This window comes from Durio zibethinus, chromosome 26 (assembly GCF_047325235.1).
Source record: "Durio zibethinus cultivar Kanyao isolate XHJ-2024 chromosome 26, ASM4732523v1, whole genome shotgun sequence".
Lineage (NCBI taxonomy): Eukaryota > Viridiplantae > Streptophyta > Magnoliopsida > Malvales > Malvaceae > Durio > Durio zibethinus.
The window spans coordinates 17,010,520-17,023,268 of NC_143187.1; the positions used below are offsets into that span (position 1 = coordinate 17,010,520).

The window sequence follows — 12,749 nt, forward strand, 5'->3', positions numbered from 1 at the left end:
TTTGCTGATCTTGGTCAACTGATTGCTCTAAGGAAAGATGTGAGATCATGTATTCAACACCCAATCTGTAATGTGGTTTCTTATAAAGGTTTATCACCCAGTTATCATGCTTTTGTTACCACACAAAACAATATGCAGATTCCCAATAATATTCTTGAAGCACTTGTGCAACCAAAATGAAAAATGGATGTTTAGGAAGAAATCAAGGCCCTAGACAAAACATCGGAGATTTCAAAACTACCCAAAGGAAAAAATCCAATTGGGTGCAAATGAATTTTTACTGTCAAGCACAATGCAAATGGAAGTATTAATAGATTCAAAGCTCGCCTTATTGCAAAAAGATTTATTCAATCTTATGGTGTTGACTATGAGGAGACATTTGCTCCGATTGCTAAACTTAATTCAATCCAAGTGTTATTATCATTGGCAGCAAATCTAGACTGGCCACTCCACCAACTAGATGTCAAAAATGCATTTCTTAATGGCGACCTAGAAGAAGAAGTTTACATGGAAATCCCTCAAGAATTCAAAAACCAAGACAATTCTAACAAGGTATGCAAGCCTCAAAGGTCTTTATATGGTCTCAAACAATCCCCACAAGCATGGTTTGATAGATTGACAAAAGTGGTAAAGAAGTATGGTTTTGCACAATGCCAGAACGATCACACCATGTTTGTCAAACATTCACCTGAAAGAAGAATAGCCATTCTTATTGTTTGTGGATGATATTATTCTTACTGGAGACTGTGGAAGAAATTAGCAACCTAAAGAACCTCGTCGCCAAAGAATTTGAAATCAAAGATTTAGGACACTTCAAATATTTTCTTGGCATGGAGGTAGCTCGCTCAAGGAATGGCATCTCTGTTTCACAACGTAAGTATGTCCTAGACTTACTAAAGGAAATTGGAATGCTTGGATGCAAACCTGCTGACACCTCTATGGACACAATGAATAAGGTAGGAATGGAAGAAGGAAGCCCACCAACAGATAAGGGTAGATATCAAATACTTGTTGGGAAACTCATCTACCTCTCTCATGCAAGACCAAATATTGGTTTTTCAATTAGCATGGTAAACATATTCATGAACAACCCAACCAAGAAACATTTGAGGGCTATGTATTGAATCTTACAATACCTAAAGAAGAGTCTTGGCAAAGGGTTATTTTTTAAGAAGACATTGCGCCGAAATGTTAAAATTTACATTGATGTTGATTGGGCTGGATCCATTATTGACTGAAGACCAACCACTGGTTATTGTACCTATGTGTGAGGAAATTTGGTTACTTGGCGAAGTAAGAAGCAATTTGTAGTGCCTAGAAGTAGCATGGAAGCTGAGATTAAAGCTATGTCTCATGGCATATGTGAGGGAATTTGGCTGAAAAGGTTGCTAGGGGAGTTAAAGAACTTTGCAAAAGAATCCAGTAGATTGATCGTCACTTCATCAAAAAGAAGACAGAGGAAAGAATTGTTAGATTAGTTTATACTCCCACATCTCCAAACTGCACACATACTAAGACTCTCTCTCGAAACAACTTCAAGAATCTGAAGTCCAAGCTAGGCACGCCACCCAACTTGAAGGGGAGTGTGAAAATCTAATCTTCATTATTACTTGATTAGTTGACTTTATCTATTTTAGTTAAATCTCTTATTTTTAGAATAAGAAGTGATTTGGATAGTTACACCAAATCCATTAAATATTTTTCTATTATGCGTAGAGAGTAAATTACTCCTTTGATTTGGTGTTTTAATGCATTAAAATCTTGGGTTTTAAGGCTGAGAATATTCAGTCTTTAGCCAATACATGCAATTCTAGCATTGTAATAAGAAAAATATAAAAAAATAAAATAGTTTTATTCTAGAGATTTCTTCACTTATCATCTTAATTGTTAAGCAATTAGGAAACAGATAGAAACAAGATAGAGAAGCTGAAATAAGAATGTTGAGAAGTAATGGAAGAAATATGGAATAAGAAATGAAACCGTTCTTAAGTACATAGAGATGGTACCTATTGATGATACACTAAGAATAATATTTAGGCCTCGTTTAGCATTGATGTTGAATATAGCAAAAGCTGCTTTTGACCCAAACGCAATGTTAAACAATAAAAAAATGTTGGCTTTTCAGTCTAAAAGCCTAGTTTTCCAATCCAAACCAAAAAACTCCTCAAGAGGTGCAAAAAAGGTGCTTTTGAGGTGAAAGAGTGCATTTGGGATAGAAAATCACTTTATTATCTCTATATTTATAATATTTTATTATTTTATACATATATTTTAGACATTTCAATTCCTGACATGACTTTTTCATAGCAATATCAAACACTTAAATTTCTAACCACACTTTTCTCACCACACTTTTTAAAAGCACATTGTCCAACCCAAATTTTTTTAAACCGCAAAAGCAATGCTAAATTGGCTCTTAGACACGTACACCAAAGACATAAGAAAACACTAGAACGTAAGAGTGATTTAATATACATAGAATGTGACAGTTATTTAATATACATAGAAATAAATAGAAGTAAGGGGGAACATAAACCACAGGTTGTGAAGAATAACTACGGATTAGGTGCGCCAATGCCTTTCAAAAAGTAAGGCCATAAATAAGGTGGAAAGGAAGAAAAAAATTTACTTGGTAGAATCCAAATAGTTTACACTTAAGGTTTACTAAGTTACAATATATTTTAACTACAATTAGAACAAAGAAGAATATTAGAAAACTAAAAGGTTATATAAGCCCTAACCCTATTTCATTTAACAGAAACGAAAAGGTTATATAAGCCCCAATAGAAAGGAATCCATAATTTTTTTACGACTTTTTCAGTCGCTACTTTCCTCTTGTAAGTCTCTTTGTAATGGAAGGAGCCCAACATATATAGAGACATTTCCCCATCTATCAAGTGTGAATATAGAAAGCACAAAATCATAGTGGTGATAACAAAATGCACACAAAACTAACCTCATTCAAAGTCAATGTTCCAGTCTTATCACTGCAAATTGTTGTTGCAGAGCCCATGGTTTCACATGCTGAAAGACGACGCACCTGTATATCTATGTCTGTTAGATAAAGATGCTATTAAACCAAAAGAATTTGATAAAGAAGCAATCATGGAAGTCAAACATTTAAAAACTAGAATAAAAGAACTTGCCAAAGCTTTATCTGCCATCATCTTACGCATTGAGTAAGCCAGACTGTAAAAGTTCAAGTAGAAAATAAAACCATGAATCAAAGAGTAGAAAAAGTAGAGGAAAATGGACTACAGCACGAGCTCATTTGTTAGTACAGTAAGAACCAAAAGCTCAAACTTCAACTTACGTCAAGGTAACAGCCAAAGGAAGCCCTTCAGGCACAGCAACAACAACGATTGTAACCTGAACAACCCTGAGTCAGGAAATCTTGAACTTACAGTTAAATAAACATAAAAATATTAACATCATCTTTGCTTCATGGGAATAGCTATTCAATTCCAATGCTATTTCAGATGGAACAATCATTCCCATTTTTGGTTCACTTTATAGGTATTGCTATTCCAGTCAATTTTGGAATACTATTTCCCACTTCCCCAAGGTACTAGCTATATCTGTGATTATAGTTAGAGACACTATTTTGTGGATACTTTTACACTTAAAAAGATTTTGAATATTAAGTTTATCCATATAGCATGGAGACAGAACATTAGCAGGTGCTAACAATCCAACAGCCATTAGTGGCCTGAAAACAAAAAAAAAAAAAAAAAAGGGCCACAGCCAAATATAATTGCCTAGCTGTGGCAGCCCAGCAAGGGCACACTAAGCAGCAAAAGCCACATATGGTTGTCTAGCTCTGACAGCACATAAATGGTACACTACTAGCAAGAGTTAGCACTGGCAATGCCACAAAAGCACACCAAGAGGCCAGATCTGGCTGCCAGCAGCCCAATCAGACCCTCACAGCAATAAAGGTGCGCTAGTTGGCCATGCCAAGCTGTGGCCAGTATCTTCAATGTTAAGGCACCCCTAGAGCTGGATCTGGCCTGTTGCAACACCAAAATAGTGTAGCAGCCACTAGATCTGGTCCTGGTGAGAGGAAGATGAAGAAAGAAAAGAAAAACAGAAGCAAAAAATAAATACATAAAAGAACTGCTATTATTTTACTATAAAGTAAAATGTTCTTTTATTTTTATTATTGCATATCCCACGGTATTATTCCAAATGAACACTATTCCTAACTAGATTTTGGCACACAGAGGAAAAATAGGTGGAATGGAAAAAGAAGTCTAAAATAAGAAATGAGTAGTTTTATAATTGCAAGACGAAGAAAAACAAAATCAAATAAATGAGACCCAAATCCTCGTTTATAGGAAGGTAAAATAACATTTATATCCTTAATTTGTCCATTTATTATTACTTCTTTATTTTTTTTTGTAATTTCACTGAGTTGGGTGTCACTTAACTAGTGACACGACACTCAGTTACTCCCCATCATATAATAGTATAGATGCATTCAATTACTAATAAACCAAACTATGTAATAGTCATTCCATTCTATTCTCACTCTATTCTATACCTTAATAACTACTATCTCATTCTCCTTCTATAACAAAAAATGACCTAAGGGACTAAGTGTACTTACTGCAATTGTAAAAATTTTAACAACATCATTAAATGCATCATCAAATTTAGTGCGTCCTTTGATAAACTGTTTATTTCCATCTGGATCTTCTGTATGTCCGGTGAAGTATCTAAAAAACCAATCAAATATTAACGCATTAGATGACATCCAGTTTATCTAGCATGAAAGTAAAAATTTATTTATTCTTAACATACCTGACCAAAAGAACAGCAAGCACAGAAACAGCTACAGCAAGCCCAACTATGCCTATAAAAGTTGCAACTCCATTCAGGCGTACCTATAGTGTATGATGAATAATAAGCTTAAGATGCATCACACTAATTGGAATTAGGCACTGCTAAGGCACAGTAAGATGAAACCTGCAAGGGGGTCTCTTCACCAGTATCCTCTGAAATACTTGCCATTAACAATCCCCACTCAGTATTGATTCCAACACCAGTCACCTACAATAATTTAAGAAAGACGATTTTTCAATGGCTTGAAAGTGAAAAAGCAAACCAGTCTAGACTATCCAAGTTGTTAAAGAAAGATCAAATATGATGCAAGAGATAGTGAAAATCAGAATCTACAGAAGAGTCTATCTGTTCCCATGACAAAATCACTACTAAAGGGATAAAGGCAGTGTTTAGACACAGACCATCAAGTGTCACATGCAAGCTTACCAATCAGGTGCTTCAGTTTGTTGAAATTTTGCTGTCCTTAGTTAAAAAAAAAAAAAAAAAAACAACATTCTGCAATTCATCCTATAAACCTAGTATGTTTTTTAGCAGATTAAAAAAACTTCTTTCAAATCCCTACAAAAAAACATTTTAGCAACACATACATAAACAAGCAAAATCTAGTTAGCAGTCATAAAGCAATACTAACAATCTTTATTGAACTACTAATTCTGTACAAGAATCATATCATATAATGAATTGAAACATGAAGGATAATTTGAGTTAAATGATAAAAAAGAATCATTATCTCAAATAAAAACCCAGCTTTCAAAGTTTCTCTATAAAACACACTACCATAAAATAAACAGATCAAGCAACGATTAGAAACACATAAGTGCAATGCCAAAACAAAAGCACAGACCAATTCCTACTATTTCTCCACAAGCTCCATCACAAGAAAGACTAGAAAGTTTAGTGGATGTCGCAAACATCATCCTACACAACTAATAAATTAGCAGAGATCATCGCAATGCACAACATGAACACCAAGGAAAGAAAAGAGCAAGATATAAATTACCAGCATGGTACCAACACCATCTGCAACTTTGCAGCCAGACATCAAGAATGGTTCTTTTTGATCCTTGTGAACCTATAAGAAAACTTGTGCTTAAAGACAATTTAGCCTGAGAATCAGATAAATGCATTACCAAAACAAGCATCTTACAATCTTGCTTTCTCCAGTCATGCTAGATTCATCAATTCCTAGAGAATGGCCGGTGATTAAGATTCCATCTGCCGGGACCTAACCAAAACATTCAACATTACTGAGTCTGAGTGCACATGAATATCAATGCACCAAAGAAAAAACTGGGTGACCCACCTGATCACCTATTTTTAGTGGCACAACATCACCAACAACAACATCATATATTGAAATCTTCACAATTCTACCACCTCTCATGACCTGAAAGGATATTCAAAAAATAATAATATAAAACTGAATTTTAAGGTTCCAATAGAAACGGATGCTTTCATACTGTAAGAAAACACACCTCTAGTTGGATGTTTCGCTTTTCCTCATTTAGATTTTGAAACTGAAGAGATTGACGATAATCACTGGTAGCTAATACATAATTAAAAAATGTTAGAAACAGATCATCCTGCAGTAAAACAATTATATTGCTTATAAAAGCACTAACATTATACAAGCCAAGGCAAACTTTTATTACAGGATGCTGCAGTGGAAAGGTCTTAGATACTACTGCATTCTATTTATGGAGATTATCAAATTTTATACCTGTAACAACTATAACAAGAAAAACAGCGAAGAAAATGCTACCCCCATCGTACCATCCTTCATTCAAACCCTATAAAGGATATCAATTAGAACAATTAAAACAATCAAAAAAACAAAGGAAAAAGAGGGATAAGTAGCAGTAAGGGCAACAAAAGAAGAAATAACAAAGAGTGAAACAAAGAAAAAGTAAAGTCAATGCAAAGTAGACCAACACAACCAACAAAAAGTTAATAAGTTATTAGTGATAAAAGCAGGGGAACAAAAACAAACAAAATAATAGTAGTGTAAGAAAAAAGAGTAGGTATTGTATTTGATAATTCATTTGAGTGGAATAGGATTAAAATATATTTCTTTGCTATGGAACCTGTGAACTAAGAATAAACCCATACCAAAAGAACATGCAATGACATCCATATGCCCAAGAATGATTTTTAAAAAACATAGTGTCAACACATGCTTTACACAAGCATCATAATGCTATACATCCAGGGAGATGCAAAATTGCAAATATAGAAAATTCAGAACAGTGCAATTCATTCAGAACATCACATGAAGTAGATTAAAGATAAGATCAAAAAGTACTTGAAATTTAAAATTACACTTCCGCTTCACATAATCACTCACATATACAGATATTTAGCATTTCTACTGCCTTTACATTTTAACTTCTTTGGTTTTAATAAATTCATTGCATATAACAAAGTCCCTAGTCACGCAAAAGGGCATAATAAAATCACTAAAACTTTCAAGCCCCAAAGAAAAAGGGGGGAGTTATCACTCTGGCAAGGGTACCATTACCAAGGATACAAAACTTACACCATGTTTGGGTAGCATTTTTAAAGGAAAAAATGCATCATTCCTTTGTTTGGCTAGTTAAAAAATGAAGAAAAGAAAGGAAACGAGTTTTAAATTTCTTGTTTGGTTAAGAAGTGGAAAGGAAAAGTAAAGAATACATTATAATAAACTTTTTCTGTTATACCTTTTGAATAAAGTTTTTCATGAATAATATGATTGGCTTTGTAATTAATTATTAAAATCTAGTGCTGATATTATTACCATTAATAACTTATCATTACTTTCTAACTAAAATACACTATTATTTATTACTAAAAAATTATAAAACACTAAAATAACACATGCCTAATCAAAAAACACCATGTCCAAAGCTAAACAATAATACACAAAAAAATCCAATACATGCCACTAAGATACATCTAATACAAAGCTGATGTCTTAGCGACATGGCCACATGGGTGCCCAGAATGCGTAATTTCTTGTCGAGAAGGAGGCGTGGGTATATGGCACACTAAAGCATACCAATACTCTTGAAAAAAAAATGAAAAAGAGAATAACAACATACTAGTCATTTCAAGCTTAATGTTAATCCTTTCCTTTCCTTCCTTTTCTCCTGATTAGGGGGAATTGAAAAATGAGAGTTATAAAGGAAATGGAGGTCCCATTTTTCAATTCCCTCAAATTGGGGTAAAAGGATGGGAAAGGGAAGGAAACATAGGGTTATTGAACACCCCTTACTTTACTTTCTTTTAATTCAAGTGCAATCCAAATGAAGGAAAGGTTTCCCACTATCCACTCTTTTCCTTTCCTTTCTCTTCCTTCCCTTCAATCCAAACATAGTGTTAGTAAATACAATGCAAGGAAGAAAAGTTTTACCTCTGTCTTTATTCCCAACCCCAATGACACAGCAGCTGCTATAATCAATATGATAAGGGTTAAATCCTGCCATGCCTCCCAAAGGAACCTCTATGAAACAGCATAGGTATCAATACCAGTAACCAATACAATTTTTACCATAATTGCAAGAATAGAAATAAAGAATAAGGACAAAGAAACAAATAATATACCCAGAAACTCCGTCCCTTTTTCCGTGGATATGTATTTGATCCAAATGCATTCCTCCGTTTTAACAAATCAGCCTCATCCCCATTAATGCCGATCTCTAAATTTGTTCTCAACAGACCTGACAACCCTTTAACCTGATGAAGGAATCCACCATGAATAACACAAATGAACCATGAAAGAAACACCAAGTAAAACAAGGAAAATTACATGCATAGGTAACTTACACCACCATATTGTTGAAGAGCAGATAACTTATGATCCCGGGTCATTGAAGCAAGCTGTTCTAGTCCAATAGCATAATCACCAGCAGCAACTGGTGATGCAACTGGTGACCCAGATACTGAAATAGCACAAATAGGTTAACGTGAAGGTAAAAAAACCTATGTGAAAAAAACTAAAGAAAACAATCTTAGAGTTGAGTAATATGCTCCTCCACAACAAACAAAATCACAATAAAACAATTTAATAAGATCACATTAGCAAAAAACAAAATTAGATTTGATTCTTATGTTAAGATTCCCAAGAGAAAATGAATGCAAAGCTAGATTAGCACATTCATACAAAGTATGTTCATAACAATCCCATTTTGATCAAAAACAGCCATAAAACATTAATTTTGGTTGAAACATCAGTAGAAGTGTCAAACCTTCGAAATTGGCTAATAATTGAGACACAAAAAAAAGAAAATAAAGCAGTATCCTATAAAAGAACAAAAAAAACCAGTACTATTAGTGAGGGGGTATGGCATGATTTGCCAACCATGAATAGACAATTGTCGAAGTGAACCTCCCAACTATAAGGGTAAATTTCGTTTGTGGAAAGAAATAGTTATTGCGCATGAATAGAATACAATGGGAATAAAACTGAAATAAGTATTTCCAGATTTGGTTCATGGAAATAAAATAGAGGTAGAAATAAGGTTAATGTACAGTGAGAATAATTTCAAGAAATATAAAGGGAATAAATATAAAAGTACCATTTTAACCTTTAATAGAAAATAACAATTTATTCATAAAACATCAATTTAATAAAAAAATCTTTGATTTTGGTGTATTTAATATTATTTTTTTAAAATTCTTTTCATAAAACTGATGTTCCATGGTGTATAAATCCGATTCTCCTACATTAGTGCAGATTTGATTCTCCTACATTAGTGTAGCTTGATTTCCTAATTTATTTTGGGAATATTTCTCATTTACTCTTCTAATTTAGTCAACTATTCTGATTGTCAAGTTTTTAACGATTTGTTTCTATTTCAAAATAGAACAATTCTCCTTCCTTTTGTTATTTTTGGTTTTTCGTTTCATGTAAGTTGTTTCCTAATAAGGAACTTCATTGTTCCTATTTATTTAGATGTACTCCTTCATTGTAGATAGAATAAGAAGAAATAAGGACAATTGTTCTTTAAGTTTTCTATATGGTATCAAAGCAAGTCGACCTAAACCATTAGATTATAGCCACATGAGTTTCCATTATGGCTAGCATGAGTGAGAACTCTTCTTCTGCAGAGGTACGGCATAAGGAAAGTCACAAAGAGGTGATGCTCCAACAAACCCTTCAAAATAAGTCTACAACCTTTGGAACTAGTTTACTAGCACAAAAAGGTAATTTTCTAAACGCCTTAAGTGTTCAACGGGGAAATACATAATCTTGGATTGTTGATTCAAGAGCATTAGATCACATGACTGGAGATGGACCCTTATTCAACACATATAGACCTTGCTATGATAGTTTTGTTGTAAAAATTGTTGATGGGTCGCTTTCAAAGTTGACAGGAACAGGTGCTATTGTAGTTTCGAAAGACATAACACTCAACTCTGTCCTCCATGTTCCTAATTTAAGTTGTAACCTACTTTCTATCAGTAAGCTTACGAAAGATAGATGTTGTCACTAAATTTTTTTCCAACTTGTGTGAATGTCAAGAATTGGGCTCAAGGAGGAATATTGGCAGTGCTAGGATGTGTGCAAGGCACTCCCTTCTTCAAAATGATGCACTTGAAAGACCACAAACTCTTGTACACCTTAGCCTCTAATACTAGTAAAGATAACCTTATCATGTTATGGCACTATAGATTAGGACATCCAAATATTTCATACCTAAAAAGGCTATTTCCCTCATTATTCAATAACATCTCTAAAGATTTTCAGTGCGAAACTGTCAAATTTCCAAGCACACCCGTAATACCTACCCTAGCCTTTTCCCATAAATCATCTCAACATTTTTCAATGATTCACAATGACATTGTTGGACCGTAAAGAATTAACAATATCACAGATTCTAGGTAGTTTGTTACATTCATCAATGATCATACTTGACTCACTTGGGTATTTTTTATGAAAGAAAAATCCGAGATTAGCCAAATCTTTCAAAACTTCAATAGCATGCTACAAACCCAATTCCAAGCCAAAATCCAAGTCCTTAAAACTGACAATGGAAGGGAATACTTCAACTCTATTCTTGGCCCTTACCTCACCAATCATGGCATCATTCATCAAAGCTCTTACATTGACATCCCACAACAAAATGGGGTTGCCAAACGTAAAAACAAACATTTGATAGAAGTGACTAGGTCTCTCTTGTAGACTTTCAATGTGCCTAAATATTTTTTGGGAGAAATTGTCCTCACTGCAACTTATTTAGTTAATCGAATGCCTTCTGGAATTCTTGGCTTTAAAACACCTTGTCAAACTCTCCTTGCTTCCTACCCAAAAACTCGGTTGATCTCTTCTATTCCGATCAAACTCTTTGGCCGCATTGCCTTTGTTCATATTAGCCAACAAAACCGCAGCAAGCTTGATCCCAAAGCTTTAAAATGCATCTTCCTTGGTTATTCCCCAAACCAAAAGGGCTATAGGTGTTACTCACCCATCACAAAAAAATTCTATAACTCTATGGATGTCACCTTTTTTGAGAATCTTCCATACTACAGCAAGAATGATATTCAGGGGGAGCATACTACTCAAGATTATCAATTCTTAGCTATTGACTTGCCAATTTCCCAACCAACCCCCTTCAAAACCAGATTCCCAACCAGGCCCTTCACAACTAGAATCTCAACCAGCCCCTTCAAAACCAGATTCTCAACCTACCCAACCTATCAACCATGCAGATTCCAAAACCCAACCTGTTTAGACCACTCTTGATTCTTCAAACCCTAAAGTTAATGCAAGAAAAAACAAAAGAACTGATAGTCTACTCAATGAAGCAAAATACATAGGAACTAGATTGGAAGGTAGCTGTTCTTAAATAAATCAAGGCACTAGAGAAAAATGGGACATGGGAAATTTCAGATTTGCCCAAAGGAAAAAACCCAGTTGGATGTAAGTGGATCTTCACAATAAAGCACAACGTAGATGGAAGTATAAACAGGTTCAAAGCTAGACTTGTTGCAAAGGGGTTCACTCAACCCTATGGCATAGACTATGAGACTATGAGGAGACATTTGCTCTAGTAACTAAACTCAATTCAATTAAAGTTCTATTGTCACTAGTAGCCAACTTGTATTGGGCTCTCCACCAACTTGATATCAAGAATGTATTCTTAAATGGTGACTTGGAAGAGGATGTCTACATGCAAATTCCCCTTGGTTTCCAAAGGCAAGACAACATGGGCAAAGTGTGCAAACTCCGAAAATCTTTGTATTGACTTAAACAGTTTCCTCGGGCTTGGTTTGAACGATTGACCAAAGCAATGAAGAGGTATGGATTCCTTCAATGTCAATCTGACCATACCATGTTTGTTAAGTTCACTAATGAACGAAAAAAAGTTATTCTTATTGTTTATGTGGATGATATCATAATCACCGAAGACCACAAGGAAGGAATAGATGATTTGATGAAACTCCTTGCAAAGGAGTTTGAAATAAAGGACTTGAGGTTCCTTAAATATTTCCTTGGGATGAAAGTGGCTCGGTCTAAAAATGGAATATCAATGTATCAATGTAAGTATGTACTTGATCTACTCAAAGAAACCGGCATGATTGGATGCAAACCTACCGATACACCCATGGACTCAACTAATAAAATTGGAAGCGAAACTGGAAGCTATCTCACGGACAAAGGACAATACTAAAGACTAGTTGGGAAGCTTATTTACCTCTCCCTCACACCACCTGATATCAGATTTGCAGTAGGGATGGTGAGTAAATACATGAATAACCCAACCAAGGAGCATCTCAAGGCTGTTCATCGCATCCTACAATACTTAAAGAAAGCCTGGTGAAGGCCTATATTTTAAGAAGTCAATGGACAAGGTAGTTGAAGTGTACACAAAAGTTGACTGGGCTGGATCAATAACAAATAGAAGGTCCACTACTGGATATTG

The 12,749-nt window shown here is 34.6% G+C and overlaps 1 protein-coding gene across 1 annotated transcript in view; it reads right to left on the reverse strand.

Annotated features, from left to right (window-relative positions):
* Positions 1-12,749, reverse strand: part of LOC111275328 (calcium-transporting ATPase 9, plasma membrane-type-like) — a 33,305-nt gene that overhangs the window by 15,107 nt on the left and 5,449 nt on the right. Inside the window, exons 5-18 of the mRNA XM_022860615.2 lie at positions 8,650-8,765; positions 8,428-8,559; positions 8,237-8,326; positions 6,566-6,635; positions 6,321-6,391; positions 6,149-6,232; positions 5,993-6,070; positions 5,846-5,917; positions 4,969-5,052; positions 4,804-4,886; positions 4,610-4,718; positions 3,314-3,369; positions 3,147-3,189; positions 2,957-3,040 (exon numbers count right to left, since the gene is read on the reverse strand). Coding sequence (XP_022716350.2) covers positions 2,957-3,040; positions 3,147-3,189; positions 3,314-3,369; positions 4,610-4,718; positions 4,804-4,886; positions 4,969-5,052; positions 5,846-5,917; positions 5,993-6,070; positions 6,149-6,232; positions 6,321-6,391; positions 6,566-6,635; positions 8,237-8,326; positions 8,428-8,559; positions 8,650-8,765 — 1,172 coding nt within the window. The remainder of the gene's footprint in view (positions 1-2,956; positions 3,041-3,146; positions 3,190-3,313; positions 3,370-4,609; positions 4,719-4,803; positions 4,887-4,968; positions 5,053-5,845; positions 5,918-5,992; positions 6,071-6,148; positions 6,233-6,320; positions 6,392-6,565; positions 6,636-8,236; positions 8,327-8,427; positions 8,560-8,649; positions 8,766-12,749) is intronic.